The 26,592-nt window shown below is 36.9% G+C and overlaps 1 protein-coding gene across 1 annotated transcript in view; it reads left to right on the top strand.

The window, feature by feature from the left end:
* LOC113538091 (metabotropic glutamate receptor 7) overlaps nt 1–26,592 on the top strand; it is a 213,846-nt gene that overhangs the window by 114,708 nt on the left and 72,546 nt on the right. Inside the window, exons 3-5 of the mRNA XM_026932924.3 lie at nt 1,394–1,529; nt 1,824–1,978; nt 14,857–14,994. Coding sequence (XP_026788725.2) covers nt 1,394–1,529; nt 1,824–1,978; nt 14,857–14,994 — 429 coding nt within the window. The remainder of the gene's footprint in view (nt 1–1,393; nt 1,530–1,823; nt 1,979–14,856; nt 14,995–26,592) is intronic.

The following is a 26,592-nucleotide window of genomic DNA, read 5'->3' as shown; positions in this document are numbered from 1 at the left end:
CCATGCTTGTAAAAAAAGTGCTACTGCTGCGACAGAAGCTAAAATTTTCATGTGCCAGATACCAGTGCTTGGAGTCATATAAAACAGCTGGGTGATTCAGAATCAATGACAATCAAAGTGCAGCAGTAATTAAGCAAAGTAGTATTTAACATTAAAAGACTAACTCAAAGGCTGAGAATCAAACACAGTCCTGGTTTATTATCTCTTGATAGAAGAAGACTTGAGGTGACTGTTGATCCCATCAATTCTGCAAGCCACGGGACAAAACACAATGAAGCCAACAAAATGGCAGAAACCTCCTCTGATGCTAGAGGTTATTGGCACTCAGGGGAGAAAAAAGGAATGTGCACCATTTCTCCCAATTTAGCTGTTACAAGTTTAATGTTACCCAATGTCAGCTAGCCTGGTAGTGAACTTGGCTAATGACTTTTAATTACAAAATAAAATAACAATCTAACATTAGCTTGCTTGCAAACATTGCTAACTACAACCAACTACTATATTAACATACTAATATCTACTGCTCTAAAGTTAACCTAAGCTAACTAGTAAGAACATTAAATTTTGACCAGCTCTGTGTAGCTGGCTAGTTTAGATAATGCTACTAAGCTATTATATTGTGTTAATAAAATGAAAATATTTTATGCTAATCAATCGATATGTCAAGTCGAAAGGGTGAAACGCTTAGTGGTGGTTTATTTATTTTATATATATATATATATATATATATATATATATATATATATATATATATATATATATATATATATATATTTGTTTATTCGTTTTTATTCTTTATGGTGCAACTAACTGAACAGTGTGGCTAATGCTATTTTCACCCAGGTGCTATTAACACCTCAAATGTTAGAATATTCATCATTGTTTCCAATAAAAGAGATACTTTTATGTTTGAATGTTAATGAATGATAATTTATACTGACCTCTTGTTTCCAAATTAAGGGGCAAAGATGGCTGTTCTTTGCATTGGTCTTTCTCTGTCACATAGTTGCCATGCTATGGTAGAATTCAGTTGTGGACTCTTCATTTCTGTGAAAATATTCACAACTGCATAGAAATGAAGAGTCCACTAGTGAATTCTACTGTCACATGGTTGTGTAGTAAACCAAATATTTGTCACTTATTGCATACTATCCTCCATGCTGCTAAAGATGGGTTTCAAGCATCAGAGCCATATACACTTACTCATTTTATGGCTTAAGATCTTGATCTGTTGGCTTTGCTTTTATAATGAAGCAGCTGTATTGTCTCGTTAATATTATGTACCCTCGAGACTTGTATAATCATTGATAAATGATGCAAAATTTACTGAAAACAATATTCAAATTCCAAGGCTTAAGTGCCCTCACTGAACAGACCTTTCTTTTCTGTCTAGGTGGAATATGCATTGCCCAGTCCCTGAAAATTCCACACGACCGCAAACAAGCTGATTTTGACAAGATTATTCGGATGCTTCTTGATACCCGTCAGGCACGAGCAGTGATTATGTTTGCTTATGATGAAGACATTCGGTAAGCCATTGTTTACTTGCAACCTCACTACAATCTCCTTACAGAGAAATGGAATAGTCTGACTGATTTTATAGTCTCAGACCAAACTCTGAATCTTGTAAACAGACAATATGTCAAACTAGTTTGCAGACTACAAAAGTTTAGAGTTGCACTATGAATTATGCATATCAATATCTCTGACTGAAATGCATGTTATGTTTTTGTGGAGAACAATATTCTTTATGCTATCTGACACTCCAAATACCCATAATGGGCCTCTACACCATTCTACTGACTGTGTGGATATTCTTGCAGGGAGATTCTTAATGCCAGTAAAAGAGCTGACCAAGTGGGGCACTTCTTGTGGATTGGGTCCGACAGCTGGGGGGCGAAGAACAGCCCAATTCATGGCCTTGAGGACGCAGCAGTGGGAGCCATCACCATCCTACCGAAACGAGCCACTATAGCGGGTATGATTATTCTGTTATGTTCTTCCAAATCCCATAAGAACTATGACAGTTGATACTTTACTTCTGCAGGGAAATTTAAAAAACAAGTTATATATATAATATATATATATATATATATAATATATATATATATATATATATATAATCTGAACTATGAAGAAAAATCTGTGTTACTGAAAAGCTTTGTACTGTCTGAAATAAAACCCACGTTTGTAATGCAGTGATATTTGAGTCAAAGGTTAATGAAATCATTTTGCTGTCTTCATAGCATCCATGCAGAGGTTTCGAAGGTCTTGATCAATGTCCACAAATACAGACTGCATGGTATATTCTCAGTTGCACAACAGAGAAGCACTGACATGCTTAAGAATCTGAATTTGCTATTCCAACACTGATATCATAGAGGTTGTCTGGGTTTTAGTATGGCTGGTTTGAGAAGAATCCAGAAAACAGTCCATCTAGATTTTGTGCAATATTGCTTTTTCCCTGCTTTATGATTTATCATTAAAAAAATCTGGATTTAATCATTTGGATTTGATCATCTAGAAATGATAGCCCAAGAAACACAGGAAAATAAGCATTTCTACCATTTCAGGGTGTGATAATATTACCAGCTGTGTAGTCAGGAACTGCTTGTTGGCAGCGGCAAACACAAAAACAACTGGATGGTGGATACCTCGTACTAGGAATAGATTTAAATTGCAGGTTTGGTAGATCAGAGTAAATATCACTGGACATTGTGACAGTGTAATATTGTGTAGAGGTGATTAAATCATTATATAGCATTGATAACTTGATGGTTCCTCATGGATCTGGCTCTCCTGCCTCCATCAGTACAGTTAGTCATACTGGACAGACACATGGGCTAGGAATGGCATATTATTTCCCTGGTGGTCACAAAACTGTGTCACATTCCAGACTGGAACAGAAACATGCCAATCCCTGGTGCAGCATTGAATCCAAAGGGAACATTGGCATGCTCAAAACTGCCAAACTCGTTTGCTCAACTCTCTTAAGCATGCCAAGACTGAGACCTGAACTTTAATTTAACATGCCTGGCCTAAAAAATCTCTCCGCCTGATATTTCAACCAGACCATGAGTGCCATGAGTGGTTAATAAATAAACAGCCTTTACTGATGTTTTGTTGTGATCCTCTTGTGCAGGGGCAGATACTGATCAATGGTTTATGGGAATGATGCCTTGGAAAGGAGAGGGTGTAATAAGTTACAACTGAGAGATGGGTTCTGTGAAAAGAGAAAAGCTACTTAAATTTTCTGCAAAAATCTTTTGCATAGACTGGGCAGCTGGTTGATTGACTGTTACCCGGTTGTTATTGATAAAAGGGCTTTGAAACTGACTTTGAATTTATAGCTGTTTCAAGCTTTCCTTAAAATCCCTATCAGTTATTTTGCTTTCAGGCAAACACTGTAGTCTGAATGACTTGTGCAGGTATTGCTATCCAACAAGCCAGCCATAAAGGATAAAAGACCTTGCTGTGACTGACCCTTTTTCCAGTACTGCTTTATGTCATGTGATATATCATGGCACTTTTTGTAGTGATAACATCTCTCTGCTTGTGGCTCGGGTCTGCTTGCCATGTGCTGATAAGTGCACTAACGTGGACTTTTTTCAGCCATGCCTTTCTCAATACTGACAGAGTGTTCTGAAAGAGAGAGTGAAAAAAGAAAATGTTACATTTAAGGCTGGATCTTGCCCAGTGAAATAGATGTTTGAGAACAAACAATAACATTAGCACAAGATTCAGTTGAATAGCAGCTAGAAATGTGTCACCTTGAGCCACACCGTGATAGTGCAACTGTGGTTATCTTTGTGGTATAACAGTGACAGAGCGGACAAATCTGATGTTTGGAATAAACTAGTGGATTTTCTGTAATCAGTTTTCTTGGATAATCAGTTTATTCTTTTAATAGAAGCAGCACTTGGGCCATTAATTACCAGTGGTGCATATATACAAATCCGTGCATTATATGCATGTACAATCTGGGGCTTATGGCAGCATGGTGGTGAAGTGGGTAGCAATACCTTTTCCTAACTCCAGAGTCCCTGGTTCATGCAGGAAGTGGACTTGCTAGGCAAAATTGCCCCTAGTTGTGAATGAACATGTGAATGTATGTTCATGGTGGTATGCGATGGACTAGTGTCCCATTCAGGGTGTATTCCAGGCTCAATCCCAGTGTTACTGGGATAGGCTCTGGATCCACACTGAGCCTGACCAGGATAAAGCTGAAGAATAAAGCTGTTAAAGATGAAATGGGATTTATCAAAATGAATGTTTACTTGGGCACCCCCTCTCAAAACCAGATTACTTGCAAATGATAATGTCTGAGCAGACCTCATGTGGTAAGCTCATTTACTTGCTTCTTCCTCTGCGTAACACCCTTCTGCATCTGGAGGGTTTCTTCAAACCAGTGAGAAGCACATCATCCTTTGATCTGATGCTGAAGAGACTACGCAACAGCTTGTGCACTGATGCACAGTCTGTGTATCCCAACAGAGTGAACAAACAATTTGGGAAAATGACGTCATCTCATTGAAAGTGCCTGCATTTTCCTTTCACGGGCTTTGTGTGTAATGCAGAGTTAATGGGTTTGCTCTACTTTGTGCATGGAGGCAGACACAATTCTGTTTCTTCCAGGGCTTACAACATATTTTCACATTGTAAAACATTAACATAACTTCACTATCATAACAACATATTGTTCAAATGGTTCAAGCACAGAAATCCAGGCTTTGCATGTTAGCTATAAATTTTTAACACTCCCCGCTCCTATTTTTAGCAGCTCTTTTGATGCCTGCTCCATTACAGAGCTAAGAGGCATGGTGTTAAGTGAGGTGGTGTAGGACTACAATGGCTGCTCATTCCCCAGTTAGCTAACTCATGCTGAAGTCTGGCTGGCAGCCTGTCAGGACGCATAGCATTCTCTGGAAGAGCCGAGTAGACCAAGCTGACAAACAGTCAGGGAATCAGGAAGAGATTCTGGAGCATGAGAACCAATCATGATGCTCATCTCTACAACCCACCATGTTACATCACCAGGGCCATATTATAGAAAATTCCTACCTAAGTTAGTCCAAAGTAACATAAATAGATAGAACAGATAGTCTTTTTTAATGATATTAATAGTGAAACAAAGTTTTTTCCTTTTGTTTGTTGTGAACTTCTTTGCTTTTTCATTTTTTTTTTCTTTCACTTTTTCATGGTGTCTTTGTGTCTGTATCCCTAAACACTTTGTGACATTTTTTTCTCTCTTCACAGCTCTATGAAAGGGCAACATTTTCAATATTTTCTACTTCCAATGACTTAATTTGATCTCTCAAACCACTTGAGAGTGTGTAACTGATTTAAATTAAAGGTCATTAGGTCATTATAGACACCTTAATTAGACAATAATTCAATAACCTCACTAGCTAATGTCAACAGATGGAAATTTTTGAGCTTTCTGCTAAAGTGGCTGAGCTATATTTAGGCTGTACGTTGTAACAGGTTTTCAATGAATATGCTTTATTTTGTAGATAAAGCGTAAACTAGAGGCACACCATTGATTTTTATTTCCACCAAAAAACACATTTACATGTATACCAAGACTTAAACTATAAAATACAGTTGGTGAAATTCTGAAAAACAAATAAAAAATACCCCTTACACAGCATTGCTTTACTGTATAACTATATCAAAGTGAACTGAATCGTATTTCATGCCAATATCTAATCTGCTTCTGGCCAGCTTTGAAAGAATACTGTTTACAATTTGAAATCCTTTACTCAGTAAAATAACTGAGTAAATGGTTGGGATCCACTTACACTCCAGTTCTGTGGGCTAAAACCTTTGGCTCAGTCCTCTCTGCTTCAGCCAGACAAGGCACAGGTGTAGCCTTGGTGGTGAGTCTCAAGAGGAACGTAAATGCATCATTCTCATAGAAAGATGGGGAAGTAAAACATGTGAAACTCATGAAGAAGAGCTCCATTTGACCCCCCTCCCCCCAACAAATAAATAAATACATACATACCTGCATACATATATACATAGAGACAAGAACAACTTCGCACCTACTGGTGCTTGACCATTTATTGGCACCATTGGGGTTTTGACTTATGTGTCCAGGCTCATAATTGGTTCAAATTGAGCACAAATTGTTTCTTTTCAGCCTAATAATGTAGCATTTCAGTCATCAGTTTTAATCTGGACATTAAAGTAGCAGCAGGGACTCGGTATTCCTCAGTGACCTCCAGCTGGGTCTGTTTGTTTTGGCGCTTATCGTGTGTTGTCATAGATGGCTTTTTGGACAGCGAGAGCTCTGGAATTGTTATTGCAATTTTTCATATGCACAGTTTGTGCATACGAACAGCGATTTATAGAAACACACACACATGCACATGCTGTTAGCTGCTAAAAACAAAAGCACCATTTTCTAGCAATATTCAACATTCTAATAATGAGAAATGTAGTGTGAAAGTAGTGGAGATATCAAATTTTGGACTCAGAAAGCATGAAATTTAACGGAGGAAAATGAGCTGGACAGACTAAAGGTCTGCTGCATCACTCTCTTTAGATAGAGAAGAGGTGAAGGCTGAATCGCTCTGGCGCTACTATCAGCAGGTAGTCAAATAGCATTGCGGGTAAGAAGTTTGAACTAAAAAGGTCAATAAATGTTGGATGCCACAGTATACATAATGCCATAGTATGATGCAGACCAATGCAATACTGTATATCTTAAGTTTAATCCAAACTACTGCATTGTGACTCCCCTAAGCTATGTAGTTTTTGCTCTTACAAAAGTTCAATGAAATATATTTTTGCTGAAAATAAATAATTAATTGACCAATGCTTTAATAATTCATCTCCTAAAACATTTTTCTTTGTGTTAAATTTCCTAGGTGTTATTCATTTTCTTTCATACTTTCTCACTTAGTGCCATGAGCTCACCTCTAGCTACATTACTGCTGTAATTAATTGCTTAATTATACATCTAAAAAAATGCATCTAAGAAAAATCCTGTCCAGGTCAGCAAAACATCTAGTAAAACTTATTTCAAATTATATAGGAGTTCTGAGTCTGGGTGTATGAATGGGAAACAGGTAGGGTTTTGTGTAGTACATAATATTTGAGTCAGGAGACTGAGAGAAATGACAGCAATGTTTTAATGACAGCAATATATTACCCAGGAGGCCGTTCGACTTGAAATCCTTCTCCCCCTCATCAGAGTAACATTAATCAAAATATTTTACTGTCCTTATTTTAATGTCTTATTTGTTTTTAAAGGATTCCTCTGTGAAATTGCACAAGCAACACGCCCACTGTTAATCATCGTGTGTTTCCTAATCAGCATTGCTCCGATTACTTCTTCAGCATGTTCAATCTAAAGATGTGATGTTCCTGTTTCTATCTGTTATGAGCTTGCTTTGCAAGAATTAGCCATTAGTGTGTTGAAGGAGACGGAGATCCAAAGTGATGTCTATGCACATGAGTGCTGGTCATTTTCATGGCTTGTTTGCTTTGCTTTGCTTTTCCCCCTAAAGCTGTGAGCCTCATTTCACCTAGTGCAGGCTATCACGTCATGGCATTACGTGGCTTGTTGCTATTCTTTAAAAATCTGGTACGTCATTGCAGGATTAGTCATTAGTCATTAAGCCCAGACTTTGTCACATAAGGTTTCATACATGGATGGTATACTAGCTGGATAGGGAATGATGCAATTTGCTGGATTTTGTCAGTTTGACTCAACACAGTCTTAAGATTTTCATGAGAATTCAACTCATACAGCTTTGAATTGGGATTGTTACGGGCAGGTTTAGCATTGTAGCCTTTCAAACAACATCATTCATGTGCAATACAAAAAAAAGAAGTGAGAAACAGTTGCACAAATTTTGTGCGAGGTTGCTCTGGCTTTCCTACTCTTAACCAGCGTGTTCTTGAAAAAGAGAGAGACAGTGAGAGATAGAGAGAAAGTGTGTTCACTGAAATGCTCACTCTACCATTTAATGATGATCTTTCAAGTGATGCTTTTGGGAAATCCATCTCAAGTTGGTTTGAATTAAAATGACTTAAATGTAAGACAGAATACAGGTCAAACTAAGTATTAAGGGTCTTGCACAAGAACCCCCACTTTTCTGGCAACCCTGGGATTTGAACTCATAACCTTTTGGTCATTAGTATGGAGTCTTAGCCAGTAAACCCCCACTGCTACCCTGATATCATGCAGGTGCACAAAGATTTTTCTGTACGTTTTAATGGCTATGTTTCCCGCACTGGGACATAACCAGACTTTAATCTGGACCACAAAACACCATGGAATGCCTTTGATGAACACATCCAGATCCGGCTGCCAGAACAACCTTAATGAGACAATACCTTAGGCATGTTATGTACTAGAACGTACATCTACTTCCAGGCCGTAATTAAAAAATGGATATGGTTGGATGGATTTAGGCTGTTTTCAGCCCAGATTCCAAATGCATTAAAAACTCAAATGTGGCTGATTACAGCTAGACCATTTTTTGGCCCACAATGCACTTGCCATAGGCATAACTCAGCATTATTTTCCTAAACCATAGTTGGAGCCAGAACCATCTGCTATATGGGTTTCAATAGAAATGAATTAATCTGTATGTTAATAATGCTTAACTGTAGTCAGGTTAGGACAGGGGGTCTGTGTATAGTTAAAAATCTTTGTTTAAAATTACATTAAGATTTTGAAATTTTGCCCTCTCTGGTAGAAAAATGTGAGCTACTTGCAGAAGACTGAGTCTTAGTCAGAATTTGTCTGACTCTTGCAAGTACTTGCAAGTAATACACATTCAATGGAAATTTAGGGCTGCATTCAAAACTGCATTCTATACACTAAATAGGATGCCTAAACAGCATTGTCAATAGTGTACTAGCATACTATTTAAAAGAATGCTGTGTGAAATGTGCCTCAAGTATTGAGACATGATAAGTGAAGAAAAGTAGAGAAAAACACACCAAAAACACCATCAGACTTATGTCAGTATAGTAGCTAAACAGGATAGAAGATATAAAACAAAGATCTATAGATAAAATAAATACAACAAAGCAAGCAAAAGCTATAACTGACTTCCTGTTTTGTGATATAATCAAGTCTTAAATGCATAAAGTAAAGAAAAAAAAAAAAACCACACAAACACCTTTTAGCCATTAGCCTTACACACACCAAAAACAAGCAGAAGTATCAATTGACTTTCTCTTGCCCGGGTTGTAAATGCAAAAATGCACATCACTCATAAAACACACCCACAACTAGGATACACTGGGTGTCATTCACTAGCTTTACACCAAATTAGAAAACAAACAAATGCCATACCCGTTTAGGAAGAAAAAAAAAAATCTCTTGATTGGATGTGACTCCTGCCAGTCACCATCTAGTAGACTTCTTTTGTGCTTTAGGATTTTCAAGATGATTCACAGCACCTTATAAAGTATTCTGTTCTCCCTTGACTCAATAATGATACACAATTTAGCTTTAAATTGCAGACTTTAATACATAGTCAGATGTAACCAACCTGTAGTAGGTGTCAGTGGCCTTGAAAAAAGCGTCTTAAAATGTATTAAATCTAATTTAAGGATACCTGGAGACACCTTGGGTAAGGGAAGTGGGTTATATTATATGGTAGATCAATGTTGTTTGACCTATGATTTAACTGACTGTTACGCTGCTCTTGGGGTTTTATTTTATGACACACGCGTTCCAGGGCCTCATAAGTGCAGTAAACCTGAAAAGATTTGTTGAATTAATGGAGTGAACTGGATTGACAGGACCAGGCTGTGTCATTGAGGCTTTTACAGAATGGTAAGATTTGATATTGGAGTTCCTGGAGTATGAAGCCACATTGGTGTGACAGCAGCTCACTTTACAGAGGTGTTTTTATTGACTCAGATGGATGTAAATCACGAGTCAGGCTATTGTTTCAAACTTTTTGGGGACTCTACTTGCCAGGGAGCTTTTATGTGCTTGGAGCTTTTATTTGGACAGCTAACAATTTCATTTATAAGAGATTTCAGAGAGCCTGTTATTAGTGAGGAGCCACTTGACTCAAGGGCCATTCTATAGGGAAAAAAAATCAACTACATTTCAAAGCCATGGAATTACATTAAGATGCTAAATTATGAACGGGAAAGCGTGCAGTGATGGATCTTTTTCATATGCCGTTTCTATCACTTTTTTTGAACCGGGCCTATGTGGCTAAACCTTGCTCCCTCATGCATTTCCACTAATATAAAATGGGGTCAGGATCCTATTTTAGATACAATGTTAATATTTATAAGTGAGTGTCATTGCTGAGTGGCAAGGGCAACTTTTGGCTGCCATACCGGACCAAATATAGACTCGGCTGTTAATTGCTGAGCTTCACAAACGGTGGAACAGCTGCAGCAGTGACTGTAAACATCCAAAAAACAACACTCTTTTCTGCAAAAAATGTGACTTTGAACAGACAGTGTTCAACAGAAAAGTAGTGACCAAGTAAGAGTAAATAAATCTGGTGAAACTCCACTCGTGTAATTACTTTTACAAATTACTTTTTACGTGTCTACATTAGACACAACATGTTAACAGGGGGCAGTCGTGGCCTAATGGATAGAGAGTTGGACTTGAAGGTTGTGGGTTCGAATCTCAAGTGTGGCAGGGATTGTAGGTGGGGGGGGTGAATGACCAGCGCTCTCTCCCACCCTCAATACCACGACTGAGGTGAGACGCTTGAGCAAGGCACCGAACCCCCAACTGCTCCCCTGGCGCCGCAGCAGAAAAGGCTGCCCACTGCTCCGGGTGGGTGTGTTTGTGTGTTTGTGTTCACTACTGTGTGCGTGTGCGCACTTGGATGGGCTAAATGCAGAGCACAAATTCCGAGTATGGGGCCACATACTTAGTCAATTCACTTCACTTCCCTAACCAAGTTAACTATGCTGAAGTGAACATCACTTCAGTATATAAAGAAAGGAAATGTTAGCGGGCTAGCTAAGCTTGCTAACTTAGTCAGATGCTGTTGAGGTTTCAGTAGCTTGCTAGAGTCAGTGATTAGCTAGCTAGCTCATGTTAATTCATGCATGTTTTAGCTACATAGTCAGGTTAGAAATTATCCATTATCCTGAGTGTTACCTGTAAACTTTTGCAGCTCTTAGATCTATTTAACACAACAGGCAATGACTGCCAAACATCAAGATGATCTAGCTAGTCTATTGCACTCAGCTAGCTAATGCCGTACCCGTACATGTTTCTGCTTACTGGATAATGAGAAATTGAATTATTTAAAATTTGCACCTATTATCTTTTAATTACAGTCTTTTGAAGTTAAGTGATTTTCTTTTAATTTTTAATGTGATAAAAATAAATGTAGCAACATTAAATGTATTATTTAAAACAAATCAAGTAAAAGTAATATGATTTAAATATACTCAAAAAAGTAGTTACAGTGAACCATATTCAAGTACTGTAACAATTTCTTTCCCCAATATTTCCACCCCTGCTCAGAACTAAGCATGGGAGCTTCTCTAAGTGTCTGTCTGAGCTGTAAGCTAAACAGTTAATCCCATAATTACAGTGAATGAATGAATCTAATGAGTCAACAGGATCTGAAACCTTGTTTCTGCCTGTAAATAGACAAATGCTGAGAAAATCACAGCTCATTTCATCGAGCTGCCTTTCACTTGACAAAGACAACTGTGTTAGGCTTTCACACAGCTTATCATCACTCTAATCGGATGTAGATGTCATAGGAGTTCAGCATTACTTGGTCAAATGGGTAAGCATGCTTATGGCTCATTAGCCGAAGGCAAAATTGAGGTCTAAACCTATGATCTCACCTGACACACAGCCAAAGTAACACTAACATATCCAGCTTTGCCTGTAGTCAAGTTTTGACTATCATCTCTCACAGTTTTGAGCTGAAATGAGAGTAATGATACTCTTAATATATGTTTTTGTTTCATTTCCAAAGAGTCCAAACCTCAACATTTCCTTTGGAAAATCTCAAGTGAGATACTATAATTATTTTAATCCAAACAGGATGGAAAAAAGGAATATCTAACATCTGTAAACGTCCCTGCTGCAACACCTGTCATAGTTTGCAGAACATTTCTCATTAATTTGAGAGAATAAGTAAATAAACAAGTAAATAAATAAAGTGGGTTTTATTATTATTATTATTCTTATAATACTGCCCTTGGGTCATATTAATTTGCACATATCAGCATTCCCAAAGTGACTTTCAGCTCTGGGAAATCAAATTGCAGATTTAAATTCATCTGTTTGCACTGACCTGTATTTTAGGCCCCGAATTATATATTCATTGAAGCAAACATGCAAAATGGACAAGACAAGCTATTTCAGTCATGTGAAAGACTCTTCTAGAAGCTGTTGGTAAATTAGCTTGCAGGGTAGGTTTTATTTTGTTGTTGTTGTTCATCTTCTTTTGGCTGCTCCTGTTATGGGATGCCACAGTGGATCATTGGTCTGCATATTTGATTTGGCACAGTTTTTATGTTTTGATGCCCTTCCTGATGCAACCCTCCCCAATTTTATCTGGACTTGGGACCAGCAATGGGAGTGCACTGTCATGTTCGCTGGCTGGGAGTCGAACCCAGGCCGCAGCGGTGAGAGCACCATGGCCTAACCGGTAGTCCTCCAGGGATCCCTGTGGGTTTTATTTATTTATTTATTTATTTATTTATTTCTCAATGTAAATAAATTTTAAATTATTATTTTGTTACAGTACTGACAATGACAACCCACCATTATCAAAGATATTATATTTATTTATTTTATTATTATTATTTTTTAACGGTTTTAATCCAAACTTCAGTAACTCAAAAACACCTACCTTTTGGACCTAATGTGTTGCTGGAAAGTTCTGGAATAAAAAGCGCTATTCCTCCAATAAATAGGCAAAATAGTACTGCACACATTTGAATCTAATTGAACCTAATATATGAATTGGATTATATAGTGGATTATGTAGAGAGGGAGTCTGTGGAATTTACTTTACGGTTAAAGCAGTACCTGGCCATGAAAAGTTTAAGAACCCCTGGCATGCACAAACCTACAGTACAAAAGTAAATTACGGCATAAGAGTACACATTCTTCCAATGTGCATCACTTCTCATGCTCCATTTTTCATGAAGTATAGTAAATACAACTGCTTGTTTTTTTGATACTTGACCAAGGAACACTCCTACAATGAGGAGTAAAAGAGAAAATGTCATTTTAATGAGTTAAGTGTGGACTGCCCTAGTAATACCTGGCTAAACATTGCCATTTACAGTGTCTCTTAATGAGTAGATTGTTTTTGTAACTGAATATTTGCCCTGCGTGGGTGAAACCTAGGCATCTCAGTGATACAGGCCTTGCGGTTGCTAGGGAAGGGATGTTTGATGTCCTCAACAGAAGCTGCTAGGGGCACGTTGTGTGGGTGTGCTAGATACGCCAAGCGCTGGTATTGTGCAGCTCCGAGTCTGTAGCACAGGGTCAGGCTCACACTTTTTTCCTCACTAAAGCTGGAGATGAGCTCTGGGCACTGCTGTTGCAGCAGTGTTGCTGATAATCCGTATCAGCTTTGAATTCCCCCACATTTATTTTCCAAAACTGAAGCAACCTGGGACTGAGGTTGCTGCCTTTGCAATTTATGTGCTGGGTGCAAAAAATGTGGTTTGGGTCTGATAGACAATACAGTGACGCAACTAATGAGAGACAAGATTCAGCTTCTTGATGATGTAATAATACTGCAGTGCTATCTGTCACACAAGTGCGGTCACAAAGTTAGAAGGCTTAAACTTTTGCTAATGGGTTTATTTGACATGCAAATGAGTAAGCAACCGTAGAAATTTAAAAGTATGCAAAGCACAGTAAGCAATCAGTAGAATGTTGTAGCAAACCTGAGCAGAAGCATAATGAGGATTAGCAATCTGCTTGTCATATTTTTATTTTATTTTTAAGTGTCGATTCTTTTCGTTCAGCTGCATCAGGGGTTATAGAAAGTTCACATGTTGAATCAGAATAGTCAGAATATAGAATCGGTGAGGAACTGTGGTGCCATTTAGCCCTTGTATCTTTTAACCCTATGAAACCCTATATTTGTACCTTTTTTTAAAACCATTGAATCTAAGAAAACATACATTGAAGTATTCAGAATGTGTTGAAATGTGCAGCTTAGGCAACAATCTCATTTTACAAGGTTTCTTTGATGACAGGTAGCATTTTGCTCTTAAATGAGGTGTAAAGTACAGGGTTAAGGGATTTCTTTGTATAGAATTAGAAAACATACAATATATACATATATTTATTTTCAATCTGTATTTTTGTAACATGGTTGATGTCTTTAGTCAACATTGCAATATCATTGAAAATACAGGGGAAAAAATGTGAGAATTTTCTTCTTCTCGTGATCTTCGTTAAATTTGAATCAGGCAACTTCCTGTTGAACTTGTGGAATAGTCCAAATATTTGATATGGGTGAATGAGTTCAGGGTAACAGGGTTGTCCAAGTTGTTGGATACTAAAACTAACATTTTTTTCATAACTTCTAATGGATAAATCATGGAAAAAAGATCATTCAATCATAAAATGTTAAATGGATTCATGCATTAATGCAAAAATATGATTTTTGAAATATTTTTATAATTATATTTCAAGGATTTGTAGTTATAGTGAACTGGGACAGGCAAAAATGATGGTTTATTAATACTTTAAGTTATTTATCTGAAACATGCACACACGTTGCTGTGAAGGACACTTTCCCTCTGTTTAAAATGTATTTTAACTTTACTCTCCATACATATTTTTAAATGTAATATCAGTGGGCCAATGATGGCAGACCAATCGTGGAATCACCTGTCTATGGTGTGTTTCAGGGTTCGATGCCTATTTTACATCCCGTACTCTGGAGAACAACAGAAGGAACGTGTGGTTTGCGGAATACTGGGAGGAGAACTTCAACTGCAAGCTTATGAGCTCCTCCAAGAAAGAAGACACCAGTAGAAAGTGCACAGGTACGGTACATAGTGCTCACTCTGTATATAGTTGGACTAAGGTGCTACTGATTGATTGTGTCTGAGGTGAGAACAGTTGATATTCAGAATTCATTGATGGTCATAATATTTCATAGTTCATAGTTGTTGCTATGACAGGAGTTATTCTGGAAATGCCCGTATATATATATATATATATATATATATATATATATATATATATATATATATATATATACATATATATATATATATACACACACCTATTTAGTATGTCATAACCTTTTAGTGTATATGGAAAAAAAAAATATGCAGAATATGACAATATGCAGTCTATATGACAATATAACAATACCCAGTTCCCAATTTATTTGGTACTAGATAGATATAACGTCAATTATGTACAAAACCCCAAAATTCTGCATTCTTAAAAAAAAGGCCTCAGTATCCATATGCAAACTAATTCAATTCAATTAAAATTAAATTAAATTAATTAAATTATTGCCTCCCTATACAAAAATTATTCTCAATAACCAAAAAATACCAGTATAATTTACTTACTATTATTATGTCTCAGTCAAGTTGATGCTCTTCAGGAGTTCAACTCCACCCTCTCTCTGGCCATGTAGCTCTCCAGAATATGGCTTGGAGGTATGCTACGCACTCAGATGAAGTTCAGTCAACATCCCGTGCGCTCAACAAAATCATCCACAATATCATTCACGTCCAAATTCTTGGCACTGGCACTTACAAAAAAAGGTCTCTCCTGTCCCATGCTGCTCCTCGGGTACTTGATGAGATTTAGTTTTGAAAATGAACTCTCTTTTGTCACAGTAGTGACAAGTTGTGTTAGAAATAGGAATAGTTAGCAGTCTAACACACCACTATGTGGACATGCATATTTTTTTTTAATAAAGTACACATTTTTATTACTGGAACTTTTAAAAGTACAAAAAAGACCCTTTTGAAAAAGGCTATCATTCAGGAAATGAAGTTTATTAAATCATGTTGTTACATTGTTTGATCTAATCATGAACAATGGGTGTAAACTGATATAAACTAATATAAGGAGCCCAATAATAAAGATACCAGAAGGATTTATTTGGTGGTGAGCGATGGTGAGAGGAGAGGATCCATTGAGAGGATCCGGATCCTATCCTGGGACCAATTGGCGTGAGGCGGGAATACATGTTGATTGGAACACCAGTCCATTGAAGGGGACCATGCACACACACACACACACATTCCCACAATCATTCACACCTATTTAGCATAGCCAATCCACCAGCATTTTTTTGGGAGGTCGGAGGAAACCAGAGAACCCAGAGGAAACCCACATGGACACTACTGATACAGAATTGAACCGTTTTTTGTTACATGAAGCAACATCTGTGAAACATTAAAAATCGTCTTGTTGGTATAAATGATATTTCTTTGGTATATGTTATCTTTTCTTTTTGTAATTTTTTATCTAAACCATATGCAAACTTTTACATTCCACCCTACCTAATACATGATGAGAATCTAGCAACATGAAGATCCACACCATGTTTCACATCATTTCATGCCTGCTTGTCAATCCTGATAATTGCGCAAGAGAATGCAAGGCCCTTGAATGTTTCCTGCTTTTTGTCTCCCCATCAAAAAAGCATCAAAACTGTGCAAGGCCCATTGCTTTTATCCTGCTAGAGATGCATATTTGAATACAAAGCAGCTCCATCTTTGAAATAAAGCCCTCAATTACATAATGAGTTCCACTCAACCCATTGCAGCTATTTCAGGCTGACTGACTTCCTCAAAACCCCGGCGTAGGACGAGTCTGACAGCACGATATGCAGCGAGAATCTCAAGTGAAACTCAAGATTATTCATCAGAGGGCTTGAAAGAATCTAAACATGCGAAAAAAAAATATACAAGCTCAGTATAATGTGCACCTGCATTGAAAGTCTTGGTTCAGTGCTAACAAATTGCTTTCCAAAAATATTTTCGAATAATATTACACCTGTAGGATGGCATAGTGGTGCAGTGTGCAGTGTGTAGTGTGTAGTGTTGCCACCTCACAGCTCCAGGGTCTCCGGTTTGATCCTGATCTCAGATTACTGTCTGTGTGGAGTTTCCCATGTTCTCCCAGTGTCTGCATGGGGTTCTTCTGGACTCTCCAGGTTTCCTCTTACCTCCCAGAAACATACCAGTAGGTGGATTAGCTACTCTAAATTGTCCCTAGGTATGAATGTGTGTATGAGTGTACATGGTCCCCTTTGTATTCCTGCCTCATGCCCAGTGTTCCTGGGGTAGACTCTGGATCCACCATGACCCTGACCAGGATAAATTGCTTACTGAAGGTTAATGAATAAATGAACTACACATATAATACACATATAATAAAATATGTCATATAATCGCAAATACAGTAGACTTTTGTCAAGTCCCATTGCATGTATCACTAAAATCATATATTGTTAGTATATTGAATCGATTTTGTTGTGTTAATCTGGCAGATCTAGGCATCCGTGTCACTGTCACCCGTAGTTCACTAAACAGAGTTTCACCATCATTTTCATTTTTATCCATACCAGCTATGTTGTGTGTGTGCGTATGTGTGTGTTTCATAATTCACTTAATCTCATTATCTTCACATAAAAGAGGACACAGTAAAAAAGAGTAAAGGAAAGAGGACAAGCTTATACCCTGATTAAACATTAAACACAGGGTATAATGACATATATACGCTATACACTCGCATGTGCCACAGTATCGTGATTGTACTGTTACAGTATATACTGTAAGTTCCAAACGCAATGATGCTATCATGTTTGACGCAAAAATTGAGATTCAAAAAGAAACCTAGAATTTCAGCATGCAAGTGCAATTATATTACCAATTATATTAATTATGCCTACCAAGCCAAGAAACTGCCATCATCAAAATAGGGAAATTTCTAGAAAGAATTTGTATTGCCTTGTATTTTGGGGCAAATTGGACATGATCATACTGTCCCCTGTAAATGAGGTCAATTTTGTTTGTATTGATGGTTCTCTAGCCTTAGAAATACTAGAAAAAACTGCTAAAACAATAGCAAAATATTTCTAAAAAACTGTATCATTTTTCCCTTCCCCATGCAATCTCCTGATCAGGGTCATGACTTAAAAAAATAAAACTAGTGTTTATATTTACAAGTATTTCAGCATCTAAATTCAGGAAGCAGGGTGATAAAGTGCTGAGATAACAGCAAAGTATTTTTTTTTGCAATAGCGATAACAAGTAGATACTTAAGTTGCTATTTGTGATTTATTTTTAGTATGGTGCTTTCATTTTCCAAGAAGTGCTGCTTATTTTATATAATGCTGGAAGGAATTGTAGAGAAAAAGGCAGATACGGAAAAAAAAAATAAGGGAAGATGTTCTCAGTAAATCTTAAAAACTCTACTTCTCTGCTATACCTCATTACCATACTTTGATATATAAAGGATGCAATTTGAAGCAACACAGGTCCTTTTCCACATCTTCATGGCAGCTAACACCGCATTACAAAGCATTTAGCTCTGCGCTGTGATTACTAGCAGAGGCTCTTGAGGTCAGCAAGATTGATTTCAGGATTGGAAGAGGAAGTGACATGCTGCGCAACAGCTGGCAATGCCATCAGCACCTCTGCTTTGTAGATCTGCCCAGAGACCCTGTCAGTATGAGGGCCAATTTCCACACATCAAGGGATTGAATGTGCGACAAGAGGGATGGCACATGCTGCTGTCGCGAGGATAACACAGTGTGCTAAGGGGCATAAGCTGCCCTAGTAGAGCAAAGGGTATAGAAGGAGCAATTTTTAAAGGAATACGTGACCCAAAAATCCTAACATTGTTAATCAAAAATGAACAGAGTAGTTAGAATTTCCTAACTGGCTAACTGGCATTGGGCATTGATCTTGTCCATCATCCAACTCCATCTAGGCCTCCAAGAGCACCACACCATCCTAAGAAGCTGAAAAATTGACAACGTTAATAATTCATGACAAAATATCAAATATCAACGATCATGTCTTACATATTGCTTAATAATTTACAAATTATTTGATGTAGAGACTTAATTTAAATTGCGTCTTCTCACAGAGATCATAGTAGAGGTGTGCATCAGGACTGAGGTCCTGCAAGACCCAACAAAAAAGGTCTTGAGAGTGAGTGATTTTTAACTTTCTTGTAAGCGGAAACTCAAGGATCCCAATGTGCACACAAATTAGTGTTTGTAGATTGTAATCTTAGTAAATCCGAGCTTTTCGATGTATCCAAGCCTATGTGTGCTCAGGGTTCATTAAACACTGCCTGACTGAAGGAAATTTATCAATACACCAACTTTTTTTTGCAATATTTAAGCATTTTATATAACTTTATTCCAATCTTATTTAAGTTTTAAACTATCTAGGGTTCTAAAGATATCTAATAGGGGCAGGGTGGAAAGTCTGTGAATTCGTGATCTTTGTGGTTTTGTTCTTGTTGGATACATTCCAGCGCATGGATGATTGCACGCTTGGCTTGTTTGCTGCTCCTCCCCGCTAATAAGAGGTAACGAGATTGTTAGGGAGAATTTGCACGGACTGATCTCTCCAGACTTCTGGTATCTTTCTCCAGCTCGAGTGCTGGCAAGTTGCTGTCCCGGTTCGCCTGTGCGGTAATTATGACCCTAATTTAAAGAAATCAGAATACAGAGCTCTTCAAATCAGCCCAGGTTTTCCAATAAACAAACTCTGAAAGTGTACCAAGCTTGATGTATTAGTAAAAATAGCCAGGTTTCTATTGAAGGGACTTTATGTGAAAAATCTTTATTGATTTACTGATAGAAAGGCAATATAGACAATGGAAATAACATTTAAGTTCATATAAGCTCACATAGGGCTGTAATTTGTTATGTTAATAATTTATTCAGAATTAGTTTTTGTTAGAAGCAGGAATTTGAGATTTGGGCACAGCATTTGCAGAAAGGTGCAGCTGGATTAGACTATGGAAAATAACACGACATCTTTATTTAATGTAAATATCCCACTGTACCACTGCACACCTGCACTTTACAAAGCTGCGTCAGATACTTTTTATTATGGAACTCATTTCTGCTGCCAATATTGCTGCTATAATTATTGCTACTTCACTACAGAATAGTTTAGAGTTTACAGCCCATGTTCTGTGTATTTATTGTCCTGTGTATGTATTGTTCTGTTCTCTGTTTTTATTGTCCTGCACTTGTCTCCCACTGTTGTGTATTGCACTTTATGTAATGTTGCGTACTGTTCTGTGTTGTACCGTGGTCCTGGAGAAACAACATTTCGTTCCAATGTAATCACTCCTGTGCAAAAAAAAAAAAAAAAAAAAAAAAAAGGCCAAGCCCAAAATGGCAAAATATTAAGCTTTTAATTGTCTTAACAACAAATCACTGGTCAGGAAATTAGCAAGAATTAAAGAAACAGTTAAAGGAACTTAGTATGGGATAGCTTTTCCCTTTGATTTCTTTAAATTTTTAAGCCTCAATGGGCTTGATGATGGGATTGTTTATGTAAAGACAACATTAGAGTTTACAGTGTGACCAATGATTTGTTGTTAAGACCATTAAAAGCTTAATATTTGCCATTTTGGGCTTAGCCAATTTTTTTTCTTGCCCAGGAGTGCACAAGCTATATAGAGGAATGACAATAAAAACCCACTTGACTTGACTTGAAATCTACAACATATTAAAATCATGTGTCTTGTAATTCCATGTGACCCGTTGTTGTTGTATCATGGCTGATATTAATCAGTGCACAGACTCATGGTCTATTGTTTCTATCCATTCTGTTTTGTTTTTTTTCAATCAGCATCCAAGAGTGAGAAATAATTAGGTAGTTGTCAATAAACATGAAAGTTGTGATGGAAATCTTGTGCAGACAGGCATTTGCAGCAAGCAGTGTCATTATGGAAAGCAATTTAATCCCAACAGGTTTATTTAATGGGAGAAAAAAGTGTGCAAACATCTTTAGGTGCATTTTCATTTCATCAATTGTATTATATGAATCAAGTCGATTGAAATTTGCATTAATGCAATCAGCATTTGCAGGATGTAAAGGGCCACAGCAGAGCTAAGTATTTATTCTTAAGAGCTAAGAATATAGTCTGTTTGGCTTCAGGAATCAGGATGACACTGAAGGTTGCTTTCTAGTCATATAGGATTTTCCGTACACTATTGCGATGTTCAGATTGACATTTATGAAAGGCTGCTCAGGACCTCTGATATTAGATGTCTGATGCAAACTCAAACACTCTTAGAAAAAGGGGTTTTCAGGGGTTCTGTAAGCGCTTAAAATGTTCAGGTTCAGGTTTGGAACCTGTTCTGACGGGGAAACACTATGTTGTGGGGGGATGTATGACTAAAAGTTATTGAAATTCACTCATTTCGCCATTTTCAGTTGTACCTAATTAAAACATACTGCAGTACGAGGCCAGCTTCATAAGCAAAATATTACTCAGGCTACAAGAATGTGAAGGATTTTTACAGGTGATATTTATAGAGCTACAGTAGATATAAAAGGTCTACATTCCCCTTTAAAATTGCAGGTTTTTACGATGTAAAAAATGAAAAAAATGCTTTGTAAAGCTGTTTGTGTACCATGGCTTCAGCAGTAGAATAAAACCAAGAAGGTGTCAAGAAAATCCTACAGAAACAGCTGATCTTTATTTAGGGTTAATCAGAATCACTTCACTGATGATAGGTGTATGATAATTACTTTTGACCATGAGTTTAAATGTGATTGGTTAATTCTGAGCGCAGTCACATGCCCCAGTATAGAAAGGTGTACACACTTGGGCAACAAGGTTGTTGTAAGTTTTTCTTTTTTCCCCTAAAACCTTTCTAATTTTTTTCACTTGAATTCTGTTGGTTACTATAATCACATTAATGATGGAAAAAGATTTATCATGATTGATCTTGGTTTATTTATTTATTTTTATTTACATCACAAAAACCTAGAATTTTAACAAGGGTGTGAAGACGTTTTTATATATACTGTACATGGAAACCACATAAATTCTTCCTATAAACTAACATGAAGCAACATAATAATAAAATATAATAATCATGCAATAATAATTTGTTAATTATTACATTGTTTTATGTCAGTAATGGCTAACCAAGAGCCAGTCAGTACTCTGTAGTATATGTATATAGTCAGTGTATATGAAACTAAATAAATCATTTAGATTAGAAGTTATGCAAAGGTAATAAAATTAATTATGCTTTCATATACTGTAAGCGATTACATCCCTGATTGCATGTTTAGGCATGTAATTTGTATTCAGTGCTGGATTACATTTCTTTATTGATCTACCCAATGCTCCTGACAGCGGGCATCTTTATGTGCTAATGTCGTCAATAATCATAATCCTTCCCTCAGTACAGATTTTATATCAGTAATTAGAGTACTCATAAATCTCAGTTTAACCAGCTTAAACACTCCACATGTATGACTCATATATGTTGAGAGTTTAGAGACACCAGTCAGGTACTGGCCCAGAATTTCTATTCATTTATTTATTTATTTATTTATTTATTTATTTGTTTATTTATCAATTAATTACCCTAGCATTTGTCGCCTATTATATATTCATATATGCATATTTATTGCTATGCACACCAGAAGAATATAAGTCAAAACCAAACACTGGAAAGATGCTTCTTAGGAGATTGATTATATGGTTCATTTGCATAAACTATAAAATAGGGTCATATAAGATCATCAGTTGCGTTTGTTTATTTATTCATACTCCATTCCATATTCATGTAATATCTGACTGCTTAGAGTTACAGTATAGTGGGCAACAGAAAAACACCATCTGGTCTTATTCCAGTCTTCAGCTGTACAGTTTTGGTGAGCCTGTGCCCACTGTAATCTCAGAGTCCTGTTCTTAGCTGACAAAAGTGGACCCTGATGTGATCTTCTGCTGTTGTAGCCCATCCACGTCTAAGTTTCTACGTTTTGTTCTTTCTGAGATCCTTTTCTGCTCACCACAGAGTGAGCAGAAAGAGTGGTTATTTCAGTTGCCTTATCATCCTTCCTGTCATCTTGAACCAGCCTGGCCATTTTCCTCCCAGATTCAGTCCCCCCTTTGCTGCTATAATAACATCCACTCCTCTGGGAGGGCTTTCCACCACATCTTAGAGCGTGGCTGTGAGGATTTGCCCATTCAGCCATGAAAGCATTAGTGAGGTCAGGCCTGATATCGGGTGAAAGCCGAAAGGTGTTCAGTGGGGTTGAGAGGTCAGGGTTCTTTGCAGGTCACTCGAGTTCTTCCACTCCAACTTTGGCAAACCATGCCTTCATCGTTTGTTCACAAGGGACATTGTCATGCTGGAAGAGGTTTGGGCCTCTAAGTTCCAGCGAAGGGAAATTGTAATGCTACAGCATACAGACATATGATAAATGGTAACAGATTGGGGAAGGAATTTGAGTGTGATGGTCAGGTGTCCACAAACATTTGGCTATATAGAGTATATACTCTTAGACTACATTACCATATAATTATATAAGAACTATAACCGGAGATTTATTTCCTGTGGAATATCATGTTGTCTGATAGTCTGTGTATAAATGGCCTTTTATTCTTTCTGCATATCAGCTCCCTGTCATCCAATATTTTACGTCACTGCTATGAAAAATACTTCAGGGTTAAGATTTACAAGAGCCACTTCTGCAAGGCGGCCTGGCACTAAAATATTGATATGTGTAATGTCTCTCATTCAATATAACATTCATAAACACTCATATGTCTATTGACTTTTATATTTTGTTTTGGAGTATACATTTGTTTCCTGAGTTCACTGTTATACATCAGCTGAGGAGAAAAAAAATGCTTTTGCACATTCTATTAAAATCCATGGAGTGCCTCAGAGTATTTATGGCATTTTAAATGAAAAGAAAGAGGTTTTGTTACAGATGGCTTTTTGGTATGGTCTTATAAACCATATGGATAAAAAGCTTGACATGCATGATCACATCAACTGTTAGATTGAAGATAGTGACCAAAAAAAAAAAAAAATCTAGCCTGGAATTCTGGGTAGAAAATGAACAGACAGCTTTTTTTCCCCCTGCCATTTTGGGCCTCATTCAGTTACTTGTCAGTTTCTTCAAATCCATTTATTCATCATAATTACATGGTGTGTTTATCTTTGTAACCCAGACTCGGAGATCACTTCCATTTTTGATGACGCCTTGTACTGCATTATCTCATTAGTATAATGAGCATGACAACACATTTCTCCATATATTTCTGAGAAGAAAACACCCCCGTTCTCCTGCCTTTTTTCTTCTCTCAGCAAGCAGAGATCAAATTCACTTTTAACTGAACAATGCCTGATCATTACATGTTTGACAGCATGTATGTAACATCGTGTGGGAAAGATAATTAGTCACATTTCACTCCTCTTTTAAGGGAGCTTTTCTTCACTTTTGTAGTTTTCCCACTTAGCAGAACAGTAGTCGCTAATTAGCTTTGAAAGGCCTTGTGGGTATTTTCGCGATCAATAGAACTCTTGTGAATGGAGCTCCGACTACAGATACGCTTTTTGTTTTGTGGATGATGTGGCATGGTAGTTGCAAACGGCCACATTGGTTTGTTTCAGAACAAAGGCAGAGTTTGGAGGCAGATTTGCTTCAGGTGGTCACCAGCAAATCAACATCTATGAATTACTTCTGACGCTGTAGTAGTTCATCCTGTTAAAACTTATTTCAAAACTGATTAAAGAACAATGTCATACTTTTTATCCACTTATAGTTTCATTTAATGTTTTGGAAATGTGTTGATGCTTGTTCTCACTTCACAGCTATAAACATCATTCTCTCATTATCCTCACTTTTTTTTTTACCTCTCTCTTGGTCTTAAAAAAGCCAAAAAAAAAAAAAAAAACAGTTTCCAGTGTTGGAAAACTCACTGTTTACAAGGCACTGACACTGGAGACTCCTTCCAGAAATGTTAAATAAACATCTCCGTACAGAAAATTTCACCATGTTAATGATTATAAGTTTTTTTTTTGTGAAATAACAACACATTTTTAGAATCTGTTTCTTATTAGTCTTAGATTATGTTTACAAGTCCATGTAAATGAGTTGTTACAGTGGAAGGAAAATGTATTAGAACTAGAACATCGTAATAATAATAATAATAATAATAATAAGAGCACCACCACAGTAACTCAGCACCACCACTCATGATTTATAACACTCATTAAAACAAGACAAAATAGACATTTTTAGAGAGTTACTCACATTCATTTAGACACCCTAAAGTTTGGAGACAGGCATCTAATTCTTGAACTATTGCAAGTTTGAGACATGAAGAGAATAGAGAATATACAGTACTCATATTCATAAAAATAAAGCTGCTTGAAGTGTTCTTTGTAATGATGCCATAGAAGAACCAATTTTGGTTTCTTAAAGAACTTTTTGTTGGTGCAAGAGAAGTGTAATAAATCCCAGCAGAAGTGATAACATTATGTGGAAGGATCTTTGTGGCTTCATGGTGGCTCCTAGATTTATTATTTATTTATATTTCTTAGGATCAACTGAATTTAAACTCTTTCCTACTAAAATTCCATCTTGTGGTCATCTTATATCTTGCCTTTAAAGGGGATAGTTTTGCAAATGTATATATAATTGAAGTATGTCACTTGACTCACTTGTACTGTGGGTGTAACACAAAGACATTGATACAGATAGTGGCATTGTGTTACACCCACAGTATGAGTGAGTCGAGTGACATACTTCAATTATATATACATTTGCAAAACTATTATATATATATATATATATATCCCTATCTGGATTCAGATTTAAACCTGAAGTGGGCATGGCTCAGATGTTTTTTTTTTTTTTGTTTTGTTTTGTTTTTTTAACATTCTATATAAACTGTACCACTATATCTCAGAAAGCACTGGAAAAACCAAGAACTGTCTGCAAGGTGTTTGAATTCATCCTCTGACAGTTCCTCAACCTCAGCTACATCACTCCAGTTCATAATTGGTCTCAACTAGAGATATGCGCAGGAATTTTAATCTCATTCTCAAAATAATTTTTGTTTGGACCTGTTTGTGATATTTTCTAACACATTTAGTTGGTACTATTTCCCAAAATATAAACAAACTAGTAGCTTAATTTAAACCACTGCAACCCTGACCATGTAGTTACTAAGAATGAAGGAATAAACGCCATAAATGCGTGATTTTTTTTTTCCTCTGCAAGCTTCATGTCTGACTGCTCAATTGCCCCTACAGTATATAAAAATAAAAACCTCCCACTTGTGCCACTTTTTTGCATCCCCAGTAGAGATGCACACCTCTAGCCTCAACCAGATGCTCTATAAGTCTTTCTGACAAGCTTTAAAAAACATAGTGTGCCTCCTACTTGTATCTGTATTTCTATCTGTTTAGAATACATTATCTGTTCATTCCTAAATAATGTAGTTGTATTAGGTTCAACAATTCTCCAGCATATGAGATTGGTCGTTCCTATTTTTTTTCTTAAAGGGTCTTTGTGACATTTTCCCGTCTTCCCTTCGATGCCGGCAACCTGTGACTCACCTGCTGGATCCGTTTTCTGCAGGCATCTTTCATGTCG

The sequence above is a fragment of the Pangasianodon hypophthalmus genome, chromosome 20 (assembly GCF_027358585.1).
Source record: "Pangasianodon hypophthalmus isolate fPanHyp1 chromosome 20, fPanHyp1.pri, whole genome shotgun sequence".
NCBI lineage: Eukaryota > Metazoa > Chordata > Actinopteri > Siluriformes > Pangasiidae > Pangasianodon > Pangasianodon hypophthalmus.
Note: the sequence above shows the minus strand (reverse complement) of the source record. Positions and strands in the feature narration are given on the sequence as shown.